At 34.7% G+C, this 22,247-nt stretch overlaps 1 protein-coding gene across 2 annotated transcripts in view; it reads left to right on the top strand.

The window, feature by feature from the left end:
* LOC148938520 (26S proteasome non-ATPase regulatory subunit 5-like) overlaps nucleotides 1–22,247 on the top strand; it is a 49,490-nt gene that overhangs the window by 7,322 nt on the left and 19,921 nt on the right. For both annotated transcript variants that reach the window (XM_089107730.1, XM_089107729.1), the window contains exons 2-5: nucleotides 7,558–7,702; nucleotides 12,586–12,834; nucleotides 20,013–20,265; nucleotides 21,327–21,515. In XM_089107730.1, coding sequence (XP_088963856.1) covers nucleotides 7,558–7,702; nucleotides 12,586–12,834; nucleotides 20,013–20,265; nucleotides 21,327–21,515 — 836 coding nt within the window. The remainder of the gene's footprint in view (nucleotides 1–7,557; nucleotides 7,703–12,585; nucleotides 12,835–20,012; nucleotides 20,266–21,326; nucleotides 21,516–22,247) is intronic.

The raw sequence follows: 22,247 nt of genomic DNA, 5'->3' as shown, positions 1-22,247 counted from the left end.
TCACCCCTGGGGAAAAAACAACAAAAAAAAAAACAAATAAACATGCATCCATGATTGGTCTTCTGGCAAAATTGGCAAAATTCCACATTTTTGTACATAGCGGCTTGAAACTTTTGCAGCAGGGCTCTCTGGTACACTGAATATGATTGCGTGATTTCCATTAAGATTCCTTGAATTTTACAGGGTGTTTTCCCCCTATTTCAAAAATTAGGCAAATTGTTTCAGGCTTGTAACTTTTGATGGGTAACATGAAACTTAATAAATCTTATATGTTTGGAATCAGCATAATAAGCTGATTCTTTTGATGTATCTACTGATATTAGAATTATGTTTTTTAGAGTTTTGGTTACTATTGACCCATGTGGCTCCTTACTTACAGTTCATTACCACAAACTGCTTGATTTTCACACCCATAGTTGCTTGTGGGAGAATTGCAACTCATGAAATAAAGCTTGCTGTTCTATTGAAGACTTAATTTTTGAACAAGAAAGGTTCACAATTATCACACCATATGGGCTCTCAACTCGCTATAATTTCAAAAGCAATAAGTTTTCTGCATTTGACTTACAAAATTGGTGGCCAAACTTGGATTGTGCCATATGTTGGAGTGAACTTGAAGTGAAACGAATTTATTTAACTTGACTTAGGGGAGTTTAGATCAAGGAATGGCTCTTATTTCCCAAGTTGTGAGTGTTTCAACATTAATTGTTCTCTTGTATAATTCTAAAATAGAAAGTTTTTCCCCATAGGTTTTATTCCAAAGCTGTTCTGCCAGCATACTATCTAATACAATGTCAGTGTTCTTATAATCTAATTTAATACTTTGACATGGTGCCCTTTCAAATTTTCAGCAACTTTGACAAGTTGATAGGTGCTGATTAACAAGTTTCCGTTTTTCCCCTCTTTGCTAAAACGTATGAATACTGTATTGGTCTATTCCATTAGCCTGGTATTGCAGTACTATCTGGTTTGAAATACAAGAAATACCTGGAGCAAATTGAATCGTCTTTGTTTTTGGAATTGCAACTCGTGACAGTATTAATAGGCATCCATTCAAGCTATTTGTGTACTACCCAGAGACAACACTAGTATTTCTTTTTTCCCCAATCTAGGATTGTACAGCACTTTCCTCTTCCAACAATTTTTGCAATCCCTTCTCAAATCATAAAGTCATAACGGGTGAGACTGATCTTTTAAGCAAATGTGCTGGAAGCTCCAGGAGAAGATGAATTCTGCTACAAGTGAGTGGCAGAAAGTGGTTATGCTTCTCAAAAGATGCTTCTTCCAGTTTATAATGCATTCTGGGAAAGAGATACGTTCACATGAATATGGAACTAAGCTATAGTTGTGGCAGCTGCTAAACCTTATCCACCCCTAGATAAAATCCAATAGACACGTTTCTATATATATCCATAAATCTGCATAAATCCAATAGACCCAGTCTTGAGAAAAGTTATAGAGAAAAGGGTACAAAGAAGATAAGAATGGTTTGTGGAAGTTAGCAGAATGCTTCCAAAATCTCAATCAAGGATAGATCTCCAGTGGACGACATCATTCTTTTTGAAGGAGCCAGTAGAAAATCCAAAAGTGAAGGTAAACCATTATTTATTGTCTCATTTGATTTTCAGGCTGCTTTCCATCATGTAAATAGATACATCTAATGCAATACTCTGTGATGCATGGACATGCCTGAGAAGGTAGTAAAATTCTTGTTTGATTACCTGTCAAATCACAGCTAAAAAGTCAGAGTAAACAAAGAATATTCTGAAGTTACCCAACTTGATACTTGTCTACCACAGGGTTCTGCATTTAGCCCTTTGCTCTTTATGGTCCTCCTAAGTGAACAAATCTTCAGTAGTGACACTACTGGAAAAGATGAATTTTCAGACGATTCAGTAAAATGGGATGCTGCTAAAGATTTTCTACCAATTGGCAAGTAAAATCAACAAAAGGATGATCAAAGCTGCCGGCATTCTCAAAAGCATATTCTCTGGCAATTTCAGCCAGGAAAACCAAGGTCATAATTTTTCAGGTGAAAAAGTCCCTTTGCCCCTATTTATTGGCTGGACGGCAAGCAGATCATGTATGATCCCTCTGCAAAGCTTTTGGGAGTTGGGTCTCCCAAATCATACGCCAAGTTATTAACTCAGGGTCCCAAATAGGTTTCCTTCATCGATTTCAATCACATTTAAAACTCGCCAATGAAAAAAAATTGTTAAATATTTATCCAGGGTCAAATATTTTTTCACGGACTTAGGGGGAGTGGGGGGTGATGTTCAACCAGTTGGACATTGAGTCTCAGCTTGATGTTTTATTAGGATATATTGTAATATATAAAAGAGAGCAAAACTAGTTATTGGTGAAAAAGAGTAAAACACTGTTTTGTTCCTTTGTCCACATGAAAGAAAAGAAAAAGCTGACACTTGATGTAGTAGGCTTTTGTGTGCATTGGACAACCTAAGTAGTGACAGTGAGCACTATTCTTCAGGGTATCATCAAATTTTGGGAGATGTTTTGCTACTACCGAGGGCTCCAGTTCCAAAGGCAAAGGACAGCGCTTTCTTTTTTTTTTACTCGGCTTCCTCTTCCATTCTCATGTCTTCGTCTGCAATGTCAGACTCAAGAAGGTTGGCTGAAACTGCCCTAGCTTTCTCAATGGCTTGGTACTTCCCGACTTTGAACTGGAAGTAAAGAAGTTGCTTGCAGGAATGACCAAGTTTGACTGAGCCTCTCCTATAGAGCAACCAGACATTGGACAGGGCCAGATTAATGACGTGGTGAAGAACCAACACAGTCGACTTTTTGGTCTGCGTGTCAGTAATAGTAGATGATAGTTTTGTCTGTTGCATGGGAGGTCAGGTAAACCCTGACCTCCATACTTTTTTCTTAGGTAATTTGGCAACACTGTTTGAGGCTAGGAAAATGGCCTTGTTGTTGTTCCATTGGGTCAGTACAATTTTTCTGTCTTCTCAAACAAAACTAAAAGACCTTCCTCTACCAAGTCCTTTCAGCTCTCCATCAGATTTCAGATGAGCTGCTTCTAGACGATTCTTCATCAGCGTGCCTACTCCTTTGATTCTAGAGCGTCAAGGTCTTCAAGAAGTTTCGTCGAAGTAAAAAACCTGTCGAAAAAGAGGCTGGTTCCTTCTATGATGCCTTTACTTAGATGCAATACGGCAGAACTTTCTATTCACCTCACTTAAAGGTCTTCCAAGAACTTAGTCTTCTCCTGGTAAATGATGAAGTCATACACCAAGCCAGATGAAACAGCTAGCACAAAGTAATTCAAACCCAAAGGATTGAATTATTTTGGGCGTACTGCTTCATTGAACGTCGTCCAGAAAATAGGATCATTTGCTCGTCAAAGCTCTGGAACTCTCCTATATCAAAGGATATACATTCACATTCTAGGAACCTCTGAGAAGTACACATTCTACGAACTTCTTCCAAAAGTGGTCTGATTTTCCATAGTCGGTCAGTAGTTCTGGCCCCTTGGTCATATTCATCTTCCACAACAAACTTCAAGTTACTCCAGAGATTGAAGTAAATGTCTCAATTTATGTTCTCAGCAATGATTGGGACTTTGAATCTTTTGCTCCAGAACATTCTGATAGTTGGGTATTTCAGAATACCAATCAGAATGGTTACACTGAAAAATGTCTTCAGTTCCGAGTTCGTCACCGCAAGTAGTTTGTCTTACGTTTTCTGGTAGTAATAATTCATCGCAAACGCCATCTGTTCAAAGAAATGGCCTGAGAAGTATGTCAGGAAATATCTGCGAGGCTTCCAGTCGCTTTGGTTTGATGGTCCTTGATCTTTGTCAATTGGTTCAGAATGAAAATTAGCACCAGTAAACTGTTCTAAGGACTTCCATTTATACAAAGGGCGACTTGATTTTCCGGGTCTACTTTTTCGATCTGGGCACGAGCATTGATCCTGAACATTGAAAGTGGAATTTCATCCTCTTCGTCATTAAACACGAAAATTAAATTATTCAGATCGACAGTGACAGGTGGACTAGGCTAACCTTTCACTGCTAGGCTAACCCTAAGATAAATTCATAATGTGATGTACAATGGATTGGACATTAGGTTTCAGGAGGCTATGGAATGCCTACAATACAAGACAGAAGAAATATGTTCATTGTTAAATATTTCACAAAGAGCCAAGCAGTTGTCTATATTCATCCAGTTTTTGAGATAACCTTTGCCTCTAGTCCTGTGGAAAAAGAAGGTGCCCCAATTGCACCACAGGTGCTCTTTAAAGATTTGGTTTAGACATGGAAAGATGAGGTCATTTGGTTCTACCAATTTCAGGAGCCCCCAAATGGAAGTTTGAACCAGTTGAAACTTGCTCGGAGCTTATCCCAGACATAAAGTCAAATTATCTTCCTGGTCAAGTGCAAGCTATCTTCAAGCAAAAAATGACAACCTGCTTCATTAATATCCTGCAAATATTAACGGATGGTTCACTGAAAGGAAGCAAGGCAGCTGCAGCTTTGGTTGTTCCTGGATATTCCTTACATATATCCACTAGGCTTCCAAATGGCACATCCATCCTTACAGCAGAGCTAAAGACTATTGTTGAAGCTTCTGATGTTATGAATAAAAAGCCCCCTGACTCTAAGAAGGTAATCTTGCTCACAGACTCCAAGTCTGCCCTACAGCTCATTAGTCAGGTCTATAAGTCAGTCAGAGATTCTGTCATAGAAAATACATAAAGGAACATCCAGCTTTAATTCCGTCACATGCCAAGTCATTAAGGAATTCAGCACAACAAGATGGTCAATTTACTTGCAAATTAAACAGCAGACTTCTACATAGACCCAAAACTAAATTAAAAAACTCTACATGACACAATTTGGAGAAGAAATCCTAACAAGAATCCATTACAGTTGGTACTCATTTTCTCATCATGAGATGAAAACGGCCTATATTTCAGAATTCAAAGTGGTTCATTGATACCAAGGAAAGAAGAATACAGTTGAAAAAAAGAGGGATCCAAATTGTATATTTTGTTCTTCAGTTCATGAGACTTTACAACACCTCATCTATAGCTGAAATACTATTGCAAAGTCAGCAAACAGAGCAAGAAATATTTCCTCAAGGCTAAAAATAAAGCCAGACACGGGTGAGCTATCAAGCTGCCAGGAAATGAAGAAAGAACGTTATTTTAGGATGTTATTCGTTTATTAAGGTGCAATAATATAGTTTAGCATGTTTTCCCTGACTCTGAAACCTGCATCAGTTTGGACAGTAGCAGTAATTGGAAGGTGGAAGAAGAAGATTGGAAGCCAATAGCAAAAAATTTTGTATGAAATCGAAAGGAGACTCCAAGTGTTGTTATTTAGAAGAAAAAGAAGAAAATGGGCATGCGGGAATCATCTACTTGCAGTTATTTTGGTGTGACTGTGTATCAAACAAGTAGTACGCTGAAACAGTTTTGGCTTGTATTGTTTGTACCAAACTTTTTAGCAACGCAAATATAAAGCAACTGTTATCTCGTTATTGCTGATATTGGCAAATTTTTTAACTAAAAGAGTGGGGGGTCCTGATACCTCCAGAGGCATATCCATTTGGCCTTTCGACTCAAAATCTTGATCAGACGATTTTGAGAAAAAAGGGGCGTGGGAGGAGGCCTGGTTGCCCTCCAATTTTTTGGTCGCTTGAACTTTTAATTTCCTAGAACTTTAGTTCTAAGCAGTTTCTTACTTCTGTTACGGTTATGTACAACTTTAGTTTAAAGAACTTTAGTTCTTTTAATTTCCTAGGGCACTAGAACTTTTAAGTTTCGTTTGAATGAGCTCTTTTACGATATTCTAGGACCACTGGGTCGATACGATCACCCCTGGGAAAAATAAACACGTATCCGTGATCTTGCTGTCAACCATTTCCTCATTTTAAAGATCCACGTCAAGTCCAATACAGCAAATAATTGTGGAGGGTCTGTTGTATTACAGAACATCTGTTGTTTGGTTAGATGTTCATTGGTGAACATCTTGATCTTTTCTTGGTATGAGTTGGCTATGATAGTATCTGGATATTTGTATTCATTGCAGGTTTTTTTTTTCTTTTTGGGTGTTTGATTTTTATGGATACTATCTTGCTTCTCAGAATTTGAGGTCTGGGAAGGCGATCTAAGCATCTTTGGTGTTTTTACTTCTAAACTACCTGAGAAATACTTCTCAATTCTGCCAAAAAACTGTGGCCTAAACAGTAATATGGCAATGCTTGTATGATGATTGGCAAATAATTCGGTTCCCTGGGGGGAGTTAGAAAGAAAAATCTCAAAAACGCAGTAATCATTTTAACATACTGAGGTTAATCACAATTTAATGGACACTCTAAATTTCTGCAATATAGATAAAATCACAGAATACAGGAATAATGTCTTAGTCTCACAGATTGAGGCAATGATCCAATCTGAAATTTTTTACAGTGCGCATGCTTTTGCTTTTGTGAACTTCCTGAAGTATATTTGAAGTATCATTCTATATATATATATATATATATATATATATATATATATATATATATATATATATATATATATATATATATATATATATATATATATATATATATATATATATATATATATATATATATGCATTTTGGGAATGATGGAGTGCTGCTCCCTGATGCCTTGAAAAGTACGTCGTCACAATTTATTTGTCTAGTGGGAAGATATCTTGATGAGTATTTTGCAAAAAGAAGAGAGTAGTTTTATTTTATTTTAATTTTTTTCTTTACTATTGTGACGAGGGTTGTAATTTGTTAATCTTGTATGTTAATACATATATATATATATATATATATATATATATATATATATATATATATATATATATATGTATATATATATATATATATATATATATATATATATATATATATATATATATATATATATATATATATATATATATATATATATATATATATATATATATATATATATATATATATATATATATATATATATATTTATATATATATATATATATATATATATATATATATATATATATATATATATATATATATATATATATATATATATATATATATATATATATATATATATATATATATATAATATATATATGAATATATACATAAATATATATATATATATATATATATATATATATATATATATATATATATATATATATATATATATATATATATATATATGAATATATATATGAATATATACATAAATATATATATGAATATATACATAAATATATATATATATATATATATATATATATATATATATATATATATATATATATATATATATATATATATATATATATATATATATATATATTTATGTATATATTCATATATATATTCATATATGACTGAATGTATATAACAAAATATGCTAAAGTAAGATTTGTCTACGTTTGGGGGCATTACAGAATAGCCCCCAAATGACGTTTGTTGCTATGCGTGCATCTTTAAAAAATCATATTAGTCCAAGGCTTTAAACATGACAAAGGCTGTTTCTTCTTGAAGTAATTTTTTTTTCTTTTCTTTTTAGGAAGCAAATTCAGTTAACATGTGAGGTTATCCGAAAAATATGTAAGAATTTGTGTCCTGACCAAGTATATCTTCAATATAAAGATAATTATTTGGAATGTTTGAATCACTCTGAGCCTCTTCCAAGAGAGGTTATACTGGAACAAGTAGGCTATGTTGTATTGTTAAAAACTTATGATTTTTTTTATTTATTATAATTATTATTAATATATATTTTTTTTATTTATATATAATTATTATATAATTATTATTTATTATTTTTTATAAAACTTAAAACGAACAGAAATTATTCCATATATGAAAGGGGCTCTCCCCTCATCAACGCCCCGCTCTTTACACTAAAGTATTTTATTACTTTGGAAAGTAGAGTTGTGACAAAGAGGCAGTCTTTAGCTTAAAGAGCAGGGCGTTGATGAGGGGACAGCCCCTTTCATATATGGAATAATTTCTGTTTGTTTTAAGTTTTAATGTTGCTCTTTCTTTCAGTTGAAAAAACTTTATTTAATTTCTGATCGTTTTTTAAATAATGTCAGATAATCTGGCTACTCTTCCACTGAAAAATCCCTCCTCCCCAAGGATTTGACAATTCAATCCTGGTAAAAATTTACCCTGGACAATTACCCTTAACATCTCCATGAGCAGGATTGAGTAGGCAATGAGAAAGCAAGACATAAGAAGAACTTCGCATAGGAATTCTGGCAAATTCCCCCAGTGTAAACTTTCCCCTGAAAAATTACCCCTTGGAAACTTCCCTCCTTGTGGAAAATCCCACCAGTTGAAAATTCCCCTGCCCCCCTCCCGAAAAATGTATGCATACTACCCAATAACAAATACTATACCCAAACAATAGGCAAATTTTGTAACTTAAAGACCTTTCTCCAGGGACTGTGGGGCGTCCTGATATCTCCAAAGGCATATTTATTCGGCCTTTCGACTATGCGGAACAAAATGGTTATCTTGAAATTATGATCGGACGATTTTGAGAAAAAAGGGGCGTGGGAGGGGGCCTGGTTGCCCTCCATTTTTTTGGTCACTTATAAAGGGCACTAGAACTTTTAATTTCCGCTCGAATGATCTCTTTTACAATATTCTAGGACCAGTGGCTGGTACGATCACCCCTGGCAAAAACAAATAAACTCCACATTTTTCCACATTCAAATAAAATTCCATATTTTTTCAGATAGGCGCTTGAAACCTCTAGAGTAGGTTCTCTGATACACTGAATCTGATGGTGTGATTTTCATAAAGATTTTATGACTTTTAGGGACTTTTGGTTGTTATAACTAGCAAATTACAAGAATTTTAAGATGCAAGGCTCTTAAAGTTTTCCTTAAATCTCTAGTTTTCAGTATGAGAAGGTGCTCTGAATGCGCCTTGTTGAAACATAATTACCTTTAAAGTCACGCCTGTTTATGTTTTTCATTTTTCTGCTCTTCTCCCCAAGAACAATTTTTGACGCCCCCTCCCTTCCCATTCCAAAATGGCGTGCTCATACTCTTTTAATACAGTTTGTAGATTTTCAAAATTCCTAAGCCAAAAGGAAAAGCAAAATGATATAAAAGTAGTACTATAAATATGATTATAAAGGGAACTGAAGTTAAAACCTTGATTACCAATTATGCATTATTGTAGCCTGCATTATATAACTAACAGATAAGCTGAAAGATATAAAGAAGAATGGCATGTGAAAGATCCCGTAGGCTTTGCTAAATGTTGAAGGTCATATACATAAGTAAATTACTTGGACCTAGTGGTCCCAATTGGAAGGGAGGAATATTTTTCCTCCCCCCTGGTTTCTAGATTTTAGCAGTTTGCCACCCAGTCTAAAAATGTCAAATATGGCTAAAAAATGTTTCAATTCTTACAAATTACAGGCCATATACATAAGTAAATTACTTAAAGCTAGTGGTCCAAATTGGAAGGGAGGAATATTTTTCCTCACCCCCGGTTTCTAGATTTTTACCAGTTTTCCACCCAGTCTAAAAATATAAATATGGCTAGAAAATGTTTAAATTCTTACAAATTTAGTTATCATTATTCTAGTTGTAGTCTTGTGGTGAATGCTAAAACACAAGAATATTCATGTAGAAGTCTTTCATCTGTTATCTCCTTAATATGTCAAGTTTAATATCAATATAGGGCTTGAGTAAGAAACACAAGAAGCCAGACCTCTGACTTGGGACACAAAAAATATTTACTGTTCACAAACTTAACTCCATGGTGAATTTAGTCAAATTTGCTCTTATAAGAAAGTTTAACAAGGATTTCCTGCCATTTCATCTGTTAAAATTTTGTTCTGTTAAAAGCTGCTTGGTAAAAGTTATAAAGAGGAATGGCATGTGAAAGATCCCGTAGGCTTTGCTAAATGTTGAAGGTCATATACATAAGTAAATTACTTGGACCTAGTGGTCCCAATTGGAAGGGAGGAATATTTTTCCTCCCCCCTGGTTTCTAGATTTTAGCAGTTTGCCACCCAGTCTAAAAATGTCAAATATGGCTAAAAAATGTTTCAATTCTTACAAATTACAGGCCATATACATAAGTAAATTACTTAAAGCTAGTGGTCCAAATTGGAAGGGAGGAATATTTTTCCTCACCCCCGGTTTCTAGATTTTTACCAGTTTTCCACCCAGTCTAAAAATATAAATATGGCTAGAAAATGTTTAAATTCTTAGAAATTTAGTTACCATTAGTCTAGTTGTAGTCTTGTGGTTAATGCTAAAACACAAGAATATTCATCTAGAAGTCTTTCATCTGTTATCTCCTTAATATGTCAAGTTTAATATCAATATAGGGTATGAGTAAGAAACACAAGAAGCCAGACCTCTGACTTGGGACACAAAAAATATTTAATGATCACAAACTTAACTCTATGGTGAATTTACTCAAATTTTCTTTTATAAGAAAGTTTAACAAGGATTTCCTGCCATTTCATCTGTTAAAATTTTGTTCTGTTAAAAGCTGCTTGTTAAAAGCTGAATGGTAACATTCCCTGGCAAAGCTTTTTGACTCTCACCGTTGTCTAAAAGCTTTGATATATAGGTAATTGTTATGATTTAGGTTATTCATGAAGATTGAGGTTAGGTCAAGAGACTCTTGTTGCCATTGGAAGCCATGTCAACACTTATAATGAATTTGTTTTTTATTTGTTGTAACTTTGTTTTTAGAAGTTAGAGTAACGTGTTTACCCTTCTGCACTAGTGTTCATTTTGTTTTTTTACTCTCACTTGAGTGACTAAATAATTTCTCTCTAGGGTCAGGTTATGATAAGCCTGTATTATTTGTTTGGGGATACAAGATAGAATATGATGAACGTTGCAAGAAAGTGTCATTTATGATTTTGGATATTTCAAACTTGTTTCATATTTCAAACTTGTTGTGGAGTGTGATTAAGAATACTGTTCTGTATGGCCTGTTTTTTGGCTTATAATAAAATTATTATTATTATTATACAATTATATTTATTCTGCTTGGGATGGGGACCCTCTTATAACTCTTGGTGAGAAACACAGATCTAGGTCTAAACGGGTTTAACAGGAGGAGGGCTGAATTAGGAAGATTATTACAGGTTTGTGTCTAATACTTTAGAACAAGTGTTAATGGTACAGAACAAGTGTATGGGGCCCAGAAGAATGTCCAGGATCAGTATGTATAGATTTATATTCACTGACATGCTGATTTAAAATATAATCCTGCAAGTTCTTCCTCCAGACATTCTTTGAGGAAAAGGGAGGAGTATCTAAAGTGCAATTGAGTCTTCTAAATTTCAGAAATACTAATCTTCTTCTATTCTGGCTTAGACGTAAGCCCTGTCGGTACTTATGCTTGGGAATCCCGTGATGGAAGAGCGAAAATCAAATTGATTATCTGCTCATAGCAGGACTTATGGTATTCCTGGCGTTCCTGTGTCAGCAGTCTGGGGACATTTATTGATGTCCGCTCATCAGGAATATATTCATTGTCCCATACATCCGTAACAAGTTCATGGAGCTCATATGCGGCTGGCTCAGCCAGAACTTTCAGCAGCCCAGCAAAATCCCCATCTACTCGAGGACTTTCATGGTTTTAAAGCAGTTTGATTGCCTGGACTGCTTCTACTCTAGTTGGCGGATTCATGTAACATTTTCAAAAGATTTTCTGTTGGGTTAGGTAAGAATATGGAATATTTGTTTCTGATATTAGTAACTCCCGGTTTCAGCAATTCTTGGAAGTGTTTGAACCTTTTGATACGTTCTTCCCTAATGATGAGCAGCTTCCCGTCATTCGCTTTGACTCAAGAGGGTGATAGATTGCCTCTTCTTCCCCTTACATTCTCCAAGAATCTGATAAAGCTTTCTTTTATTGTTTTGTGAGGCGCCCATCTCATTGGCCTTATTTGACCAGTAGGCCTTTCTGTCAGCTCCAGATAGTATATGACATTAATGACGCAGCGCAGTTATAAGTAGTTAATCCATATCGCCAAATTTTGTGTCCTAATGCAGAGAACCAAGGTAGCTTGGGTCCTTAGAAGAAACTTCAGGTTTGGCAATTTGTAAGCGCTTGTTTAGGTCTTTAGTCCAGCCAATTCTAGAGCATAGCTCTAGTGCCATCCAGCCTTCGTACATCAAGGCTCTTGATCCTCTTGAGAGAGTACAACGAAGGATAGTTAAATCCTCACAAAAGCCGTCCCTACCAAAAGTGCCTCCGGCGCCCTATCCATCACTCAACCAAAACCACCCGCAAGGAAACAATTTATAATCAAAGGTGAGTGATTCTATAAAGAAATTGCGCGTTGGATCCTGAAAAATCATGTTATGTACAGAACCATTTGGTTGTCATGTCTCCCGTGATTTCAAGTTTCAGAGATAAATTAGACGCAATATTTTATCTTGAACTGTATAATATCAACTAAGTCCAAAAAGAAGTCTGACTTGAAGAGAAGTCTATGCTATTCTCATATTTGTAATAGAGGCTTATTAGCCATATTTAAGCAATACAATATTATTTATTATTTACTTCAACGCAATTAAAACAAAATGTTTTTATTTAGCTGCAGCTTGTTCTTCGGGCTGGATCACCAAATGTAATGACTGACTTGTGCCAAAATGAAGAATTAATATACAAATGCGGATCACTAATTGGAGACGACGAACTATCTGTAGCAAAAGAAGCCCAGAGGCTCCTGTTTTTGCTAGTTGCAACAGATGGCGGGAGGAATTTGTTTTTTAAACCTAGCTTTTGTCATCACTTGGAAAATGTTAGCACTAGAAGTGAGGCGGTTAGACTTAGGCTCTACGAGGTAAGTCTAGCTTTCTTTCCTTGTTCCCGGTTCTCATTGAAATTAATAGAAAAGGGCGTAACTTCGGAACAAAAGCCATATTTTAGGGTAATTAAATGATAGCTATTACTTTTTGGGTAGAATGTCAAACTTCTCTTGTTTTATGTGCGATTGTGACTTAGTTTTCAGACATGAATACAAAAGCACCAAAGAGTATCTATAATCCACCTATAAAAATATGACATGCATACGAAATGGGGTTTGTTTATTTTTTCGCTTGTAAGAAAAGAAAATGACTTGTTATTTGCTGGATTCATTGCTAAACTTCCTACTACTCAGAAGAAACAGCTGAGGCAAAAGCAAATTAAGTCACAAGAAACAACGCTTTAAGTCTCTACTGAGTTATATTTCTTGTTTTTCTGTCGCTAGAAGTAATATGTTAGTAGTTCGATCATGGTAAATGCAACAGCACTGATTTGGTGAAGACATAAGCGTGTCCCATGTATTACATATTGTTTTTTTTGTCGTTCATAACATAAAAAAGATGGTTGTAGAAACTTTGGGGAGGGCCCCTTTGCTCACAAATTAAAAGCTCTAATGCCCTTTTCAAGGTTATCATTGAAAATATTGAAGATAAACTTTGTTAGTGTTATTGCAGAACATATCATTAGCTTTAAAATATATTGTTCCGTTGTCAGTGTTGACTTTAGATTAAAAATTACAAATACAAGGGCGGTTCAGAAAGTAACTTATGTTTTGAAATGAAAAATGGAATTAGGGAAGGAAAAACTTTTTGTTACATGCATTTGAAAATATCCTCTCAACCTACACACAACTAAGTATAAATCACTTTCTCAGATAGAGATATTCTTTGCAACCATACGGAAGCTCTTTGATACCCTCTCCGTTAAGTTAAACCTTGTAAGGCCTCAATGTTTTTGCTCAGGTGGAGGCGGGAGTCTTTTTTTTTCTCTTTTGTTTAACACTGAGGACGACATGGCAGAGGTCCTTGTCGAAATATTTGGTTGTTCTTCGTGTTCATGTTTTGCCACTGGTTGACAAAATCCTCGTTTTCTCACTTTTTTGATTTTATTTTTCATTTATTATTCTCTTTCCTCTCTTAGTTTCATATGTCATGTATAGCCAGGCTGGTCTTAGAATGTATTTACGTTAAGCTTAGAGGGTATCAGTAAGCTGGTCTGTGATAAGGGGCACAATTTCAAGAGAGACTATGTTGGACTGTAGGTTAGCACAGCAGTTTTCCAATGTATATTATTGAAAATGTTTACTCTTCTTAGTTTCTTTTTTAATCTGAAAAGTAAACTATATTCCAAGCAGCCACTGAGTTTTCCATAAAAAAGATATTTAACATATTTGCGTGGAAATATTGCTCCTAATTGTCTCCTCCTTTTTGATTTTTCTTTTTTCTTTTTGCTTTGTTGGTAATGTTTTATGATTTGTAGGTTTTGGGGTATAGTCCAATATTTTCCATTTGCTTATTTATCTTAGAGATTTTTTTTTGTCTTAAAGAATTTTCTTGCCCTAGATTTCAATAAAAAAGACCGATGTATACATTGGGGCAAAAGGAAAAAACAAAACAAAAAAAAACATCGACTGGCTACATAAGTAACTGAGTTGTCAAATTAACTTACTACATAAAACAGACAATACAGATAATCGACGAAGAAAATATATCACTTGTTTTTATAATACCGTCCCAAATTTTGCATACAAGTCCAGTGGAAATTGTCCGTCACGTGTCACCCCAAAATCAATCCAATCTCTTATCCCTTATTTCTATGACTATCTTACCTTAGTTCTACCCTAGGAATGACATATGTATGGATGATAGATAGGCTTATCTATAAGCAAATGAAATAACATCATTTTTATATAATCCTAAAAAGTGCTTATCCCAGATTTGACTCTCATTCACTCGGACTATCTATCTTGACTTTTTCTACAATTCGCCATGTCTTGATGCCTACTGCAAAATAATTGATTTTCAATTCCTCGGGTGCGTACTTTAGTATGTTATGAATACGGAGAATGTATTTAAGCATTGTTTAATGTGAAGTTTTTAAAATTGTCTGCTAAGAAGTTGTTTAATATTCAAAGGCCAAAAAGTCTTTTGTAGCTTTTGGGATGCAAATCTGTGTTTTTAGGAGATTTATTGATGAATGTCGATCGAGTGGATTAACATTAGCATATTAACACACTCTAAAGTGGGTTTGATCAATTTGGCATGTTAATAGGGGCTCTCATTGAATTATCACAATTTTGTATGTGCTTCATTGATGGTTTATTGAAAAGAGAATGCAACCACTTACTTTCTAATTATTGTATCAACATTGTAATTCAGTAATATTCTTCAGTAACTACAACTGTGTGAATTTTTTGGTATTTTTAATTTTCAAAATTGCATAGAAAGTGGATTCTAGGGAGTACCGAAGATTTTATTTGCAGAGGTCTCCCTAGACAATTTTCCTAGAGTTACTTGAAAAGCAAAAAGTTAAAAGAAGTAATGCTAAAAATCAAACCAAAAGCTGCAATTGTAGATTGTTATTGTGAAGTTCACTCAAACCGTTCCTAGCTATAAACTTGATTCTTTGCTACTCTCTGCTTTTCCATTTGCCTAAATAATAAGCTAGAACCAAGGTAAAGAGACATTGGTAAAGCTAAATACATGAAAAAATAGTAAAAAATCACGTCATTTCACAGATTGTATTTTTAAGGTAAATAGTAAAACGTAACTAAAATCCGTCGTTCTAGCCTCTGCTAGATTGAAAGAAAAAAAAATTAAAACCTTCAATGAGAAATTTTGCAAAAGCTGAAAATTAGCCAATGAAAGAAAAGTGTAAAATGGAAGATAAAACTTCTGTCAGGTTGTGTCTGTGAACTCTGTACTGATTTTTCACAGATTTTAAAATTTTTAAACACTGCCTAGCTGGAACGGCTTGTTTCTTGGGGTGGTAGTAGCACTGGTTACATTTAAAGTTGCAGAAGCTGTTAATTCAAAAGCAAATTTTGTTCTGGCCAACAGATTCAATGAGATCTGGATCTGGCCAACATGAGATCCGGCCAACAGATCTCAAGATCTGGGGATCGCTAAGATGAGCTCTGCGTAGAAGTTTAGTATGTAATAAAATTATTGTAAGATCAAAGTTCGATCAAATCTTGACTTTGATCTAGAACCAACTAAAAAAACTTTCTGACAAAGAATTTTTTGAAAAAAAGTAAAGAGCTATATTAAAACTTGGTACGAGTAGAAACAAACTCCTATAATGATTCAAACTAAAACGACCAGACATTGCTATTAAAGATTAACTGAAGCCCAAAACGAACTGAAATTAAAATAAATAATAGCAATAAACATAAAATTAACACATACTGATAGAGATGAATAAATAAATACTGAAATGAGTAAAAATTGAGATGAATACTCAAGTTAATTATATTTTTTTAAACATAGACGAAAAAGAAATCGCTATGATAGTCAAGATTACTGGAAAGAACCAATGAAAATAAACTGAATGTTTAGAATATAATAATATTAGTTCCTGGGAATCTCAGCAATTCAAGATTTTATTTAATAGTTTTTTTTTTGTTTCAAAGCTATAATTATAAAAAAAAGTTTTTAAAATACATTACGTTTTCAGTGAAGCCCAAATAAAGCAAGATGCTTTGGAAGGTTTAGGGTTATAGGTGGCAGTAGCCAAACTTTAGTTTGTTTTAAACTTGACTTTACCATTTGTTTAATTTTTACTCCTTTTAGAATTTATGGTACTGGTTAAGAAAGCGGTAAGCGTGCGATAACTGAAGTTTCGTTAATGCTAATGAAATAAAAGCAAACCTTATTGATTATGTTATAGTAAACCGAAAACTTGCAGGATCAATACAAGATACTAGGGTATACAGGAGTGCCGTTATTGATGTTAGAAGTAAATATCACCATCTAGTAGTGTCAAGGGTTAATTTAAAGCTGTAATTTCGGAAGGGTAATTACCTCCCAGGAAGTTATGATGTTGGTAGACTCCAGGATGAGAATTTGAGAGAATTTTTCCAGGGATAGTTAAATACTAAACTTGAGAGTTTAGAATTGACAGTGTGGAAGATGGTTGGAATAATTTTAGAAAAATAATTTGTGAAGTTGCTGAAGGTGTCTTAGGAAAGAAAGCTAGAACTGCAGCTAAGAATATTAGTGAACAAGCTTTATGTTTAATAGAAAGCAGAAAGAATTGTACAAGAATTATCTGAGTGATAGATCATATGAAAACAAAAGAAATATTGTACTGAAATGTTAACAAATTGAGAGGTAGTAGTCAATCTGGACTTGGCCCAGTTAAAGATAGAAATGGGGCCGCAATTAACGATAAGAAAAAAACTAAAGAGAGGTCGCCGAACATTTTGAGAATTTGCTTAACCAAGGTAGAGTTACAGGAAAAGATATAGAGCAAAATGAAAAAAGCTTGTGATACCTTGGATGTGAAGGAAGATTTGTTTTGTCAGGAGGAATTAGCGACAGTACTAAAAGGATTAAAAAATAATAAGGCTCCGGGTGCTGATAGGGTGTTAAATGAGTTTCTTAAACATGGTGGCTCTGAGGTTAGAAATAAGTTACTGAAGATTATGAATATTATTTTTGAAAAAGGAGAATTACCTAACGATTTTAGGAAAACCTTAATCAAATCGATCTTAAAAAAAAGTGATGAAAACGACCGGGATAATTGTTGAGGGATTAGTTTGATCTCTTTAGGTAGTAAATTACTTACTAACATGATACATTTTAGACTGAGAAATGCCACAGACAAAGTTTTAAGAGATGAATAGTTCGGTTTTAGAAAAGGTGGATGTGTTGACCAAATTTTCACTCTTAGGCTAATAATTGAGAAGTGCCTTAGATTTCAAACACCTTTGTTCCTCAGTTTTATAGATTACGAGCAAGCGTTCAATTCTGTTGATAGAATGGCTTTAGTAAAGGTTGTATCCTTGTATGGTATACCAAACAAATACATTAAATTGATTAGTGCTATGTACGAGAATAATACTGCGTCGGTTAAATTAGGGAATGAGGTTAGCAGCTGGTTTTGTATTAAATCAGGAGTTAAGCAGGGTTGTGTTTTATCCCCCTTTATATGGATTATTTTGATGGACTTTGTCTTAAGGAGCACATGAAAGCCAATGGGAGACCACGGAATCAAATGGGGAGGAAAGACTCTCATGGCCTTAAATTATGCTGATGATTTAAGCATCCTAGAGGAAAGTGTGAGCAAAATGAATGAAATTTTAGAGGTCTTGCGAGTTCAGGGTGGTAGAATAGGTTTGAAAATTAATGTTAAGAAGACTAAGTCACTAAGGCTAGGAATAAGTGAAGATGAAAAGCTGACGTTGGGTAGTGAAAAAATTGATCAGGTGGGTAGCTTCACTTACCTTGGTATTATTATTAGTAAAGATGGGGGGAGCAGTGAAGATGTTAAAAGTAGAATAGCCAAGGCTCAGGGTGTTTTGTCACAGTAAAAAAAAAGTTTGGAAGAATAGGAAGACAAATCTTCAAACCAAGATTAGAATATTAGAAGCTGCAGGTGTGGGTTTTACGCCACACCTTGTTGGTGTCGAGGATTTTGATGATGTTGTTCTTCTAATATAACATTTCTTTCTTCTTCAGTCTTTGTTCTTCACTTTTTCATACTAAGTTTGTCATGCTAATGTACTTAGTTCATACTAAGTGTATCGTAGCAAGGTATCCCTACTTTTTTATTGTTAATTTTGCTTAGAAATGAAAGATGCCTATGGGGCAACCAAGATGACAGTGGTCAAATATGGCTCTGAAGCATGGACGCTCCGAAAAGCGGATGAAGATTTGCTAGATGTTTTCCAGAGAAATTGCCTAAGGATTGTTCTGGGTACCCGGCTGACTGACCGTATTTCAAACAATATGCTATACGAAAAATGTGGTTCAATACCGCTCTCTAGGGATATAATGAAAGAAAGGTTGAGGTGGCTAGGGCACGTTGCGCGGATGAAGGATGACAGATTGCCGAAGATTGTCCTTTTCGGCCAACCGTCTAGCGCTAAATGGAAAGCAGGTCGTCCTCGTCTGGGGTGGGAGGACGTCATAAAGAAAGATTTAATGGAAATGGGAACTTCGTGGGCGGGTGTAAAAAGGGAGGCTTTGAATAGATTGGGGTGGAGGAGGAGTGTGCGTAGCTGTGTTGGCCTCAGGCAGCTTGGTGCTGCGGTGAGTTGTTAGTAGTAGTAGTAGTAGTAGTAATGAAATAAAACAAAATAGGATGAAAATATAATAGTTTATGAACAAAATTGGGCTATATATTTGCACATTACGGGGGGGGGGGAGGGAGGTAAAGCATAGCATATATTAAATACGTAACCTAACCCGACCTTGGTATCTTTTATTCCCCCTAAACCCCAAAAACTAAAGTTTAGATATATTACAGACACCTTTATTCAATCACTATACATTGGAGACTACCCGGTTATTATCCTATCTGATCTTCAATACAATTGTCGCGCACTTACCGTTTTCTTAACCAGTACCGAATTTATTTTTAAACATGTCGTTATCTATCTAAGTTTGATGTGAATATTTTATTTTAATATATGTTTGTTTTGGGATTCATTTATTCTTTAATAGTAATTTATTGTCGTTTTAAGTTTGAATTTGTATAGGATTATGCAAATTATAAGATAAGGCCTCAACAGTAACTGGGTTTCACTCGTGCTCCTGAGGAAGGCGGTATTTAAAGAACTCTGACGGAGGACGTCTTAAAAAAAATCCAAAGAAAACATGAATACCAAAAGGAAAAGAAAACCCAATACAAATAGTACTGTATCTACCTCAGTTGTCTTTTTTATTTCCTGAGTTTTGATATATTTGTTACCTTTTCCAGTTTTGAAATTTCTGTCTAAGAAAAGCTGATGCTAATAGGTCCCTGATTTTCGATATTTCGAGAAATAGTGGCCTTGCATCACCTTGGCCTTGCGATAAAATGTTGTACGAAAATCTTTAAGATGTCCAATGTTTATAAGGAAAAAAGGAAACATAAATATGGGACATAAAGTGGCAGTTGCCGTAGTTGGAGAGATAATATCAGTTCCTGGTTTCTTACCTCAAGCTCTAAATTTTAAGGACGTTCTATTGTGATTCTAGTCAAAATTTGTGTATATAATATTTTTTTCAGCTTTTTGTCGAAATTTCCTGTTGCTCAGAAGAGTGTTTGAATTTATGTTTGGGTGCAAATCTGATCCAACCACTGTTGGCTGAGCTCTCTGGACAAGACCTTTTAGTTCAACTGAATATTTTGGAATTATTAAGAAGTTTTTCTTTGCAAAGGCACACTATGCTTTATCTAATCAGTCAAGGAATTATGGACCAAATGAACCAAGCGGTGGCGACAAGGAATGAAAATCCAACGTCTAACTTTTTAATGAGTGGTAAATATTAGAAATAATTTAATTTTCATGATTACTCTCTTATTTGGGAAATTCCTTTAAAAATAGATCCTAATACAAGTATTTTCGCTTTGGACTCGCCTGGTGCAGAATTTTGAGACTGAATCTTCTTCATACTATTTTCTCGTAACACTTTCGTAATACCGCTCTCTAGGGATATAATGAAAGAAAGGTTGAGGTGGCTAGGGCACGTTGCGCGGATGAAGGATGACAGATTGCCGAAGATTGTTCTTTTCGGCCAACCGTCTAGGGCTAAACGGAAAGCAGGTCTTCATCGTCTGGGGTGGGATGGCGTCATAAAGAAAGATTTAATGGAAAGGGATATAATGAAAGAATGGTTAAGATGGCTAGGCCACGTTTTACAGATGAAGGATGAGAGGTTGCCAAAAATTGCGCTTTTCGGCTATCCATGTGGGACCAAACGAAAAGCAGGTTGACGTAGGTCGCTACGGTCTCTCTGTTGCTTCTCTTTTAACCGTAGGTTTTGTTTACGATTCGATGTGATTATTCCCGTCGTTTATTTTCTACCGCATATTTCTTATCCATTATTTTTAATATGTGATTCGTTGTGATGCTTGTTGCCGCATATCTTCTAGCTGTAGCTCTTGTTGTGCTTCATTTTATTTCTTAATTACCTCAGACATTTTTTCCCAGCCCTTTGCTTTAGCTGTTCGCATTCGTTTAAAAGCTTGTGTAATTTTGCATGACGTCGTAGATACCAACAAAAAATCTTCTTTTCCAGCACTCCCCCAGTGGTCTATTTTTGATTTATTTACGTTTATATATAGTTCACTAACAACCAGGTATGACCCCATGGTCCATTAGACATTAGCATAATCATTGTGTTTTACTCTAGTTTTAAGCCATGAGGTATCAAATCAGCAATCTCAATTGAATTAAGAAACTAAGGTGTGAATTCAATTATGCATAAATTGGAAATGAATATGTGTTGCCTGATTTGTGTTGGATGTGATGCTGATCGGTGGTATTCATTTATTGTTCGTTGTTAGTTACAGAATCTATGTGTATTTTTCCTTTTCAAGGTATTACAAAGCTATTTGGAGTTGTTGCTCACCTGGAACCGAAAGCTGTTCTTCAAAAATATCCTGCTTTTACAAGTTTTCTATTTGACACCATTACCAGTCGTGACGCTAATTATCTGTCTATATCAATGGAAACCTTTGGATTCATAGGCGAAACATTAGAGGGAAAAGTTGCCCTCTCTGAACTTGGTGAGTAGCATGACTTTATTATATCTATTAATAGTAAGCGTCACGGTCGGGTAATAGTTCATCACCTTATTCCTAGGCTTCTGCCTAGGAATTAAAAGTCATTCAGCTTTCCACAGTTGGAAAAATGACCATTTGAGACCTGCATTATGCAGAGTTGCCATCCAAATTATTCGTTATTTTGAATAAGTATTTTATTTCCTCCCTAAAAATATGTGTCCATGTATTGTTTTTTTTTCTTTTTGTTATTTTTGCTGCTTAGAAAGAGTTTTTCTTAAATTTTTAGCCTTTAGGCCTATAAATACTTTTGTGTTCAAATGTAAAAGAAGTCACATTTGAAATCAACTCAAACTGATTCAATAATTCAACGGTCTTTTAAAAGATCTTAGCTAGATCTTTAACATAAAGTACGGTTTTCAATTGTGTTTTGTTGTGTTTTATGGGATCCCTGAAGGTAATAATTAAATGTAAATTTTTTTTGTTTGTTCTTGCGTCTAAATCGTGTTTTTTCAATTTTTGCTGTATGTCTGTTTTCTATTGCATTTTTATGTTTATTGAATTACTGCTTTAACGACCTAGCCTCTAACTTTCCAGGTTTTTCTAAAATTAGCTCTTATATATACTGAATTAGAACTTGCCTTATTTTTCCTATTGGATTTGTTTTTTCAGTACGCGACTTAGAAATATTCGAAAAGTTGTCATATCCCCAAAATTCTGGAATTGATGTATATCATG

The sequence above is a fragment of the Artemia sp. Qi Xiang Cuo genome, unplaced genomic scaffold, assembly GCF_049724085.1.
Source record: "Artemia sp. Qi Xiang Cuo unplaced genomic scaffold, ASM4972408v1 HiC_scaffold_3180, whole genome shotgun sequence".
Taxonomy (NCBI): Eukaryota; Metazoa; Arthropoda; class Branchiopoda; order Anostraca; family Artemiidae; genus Artemia; species Artemia sp. Qi Xiang Cuo.
Note: the sequence above shows the minus strand (reverse complement) of the source record. Positions and strands in the feature narration are given on the sequence as shown.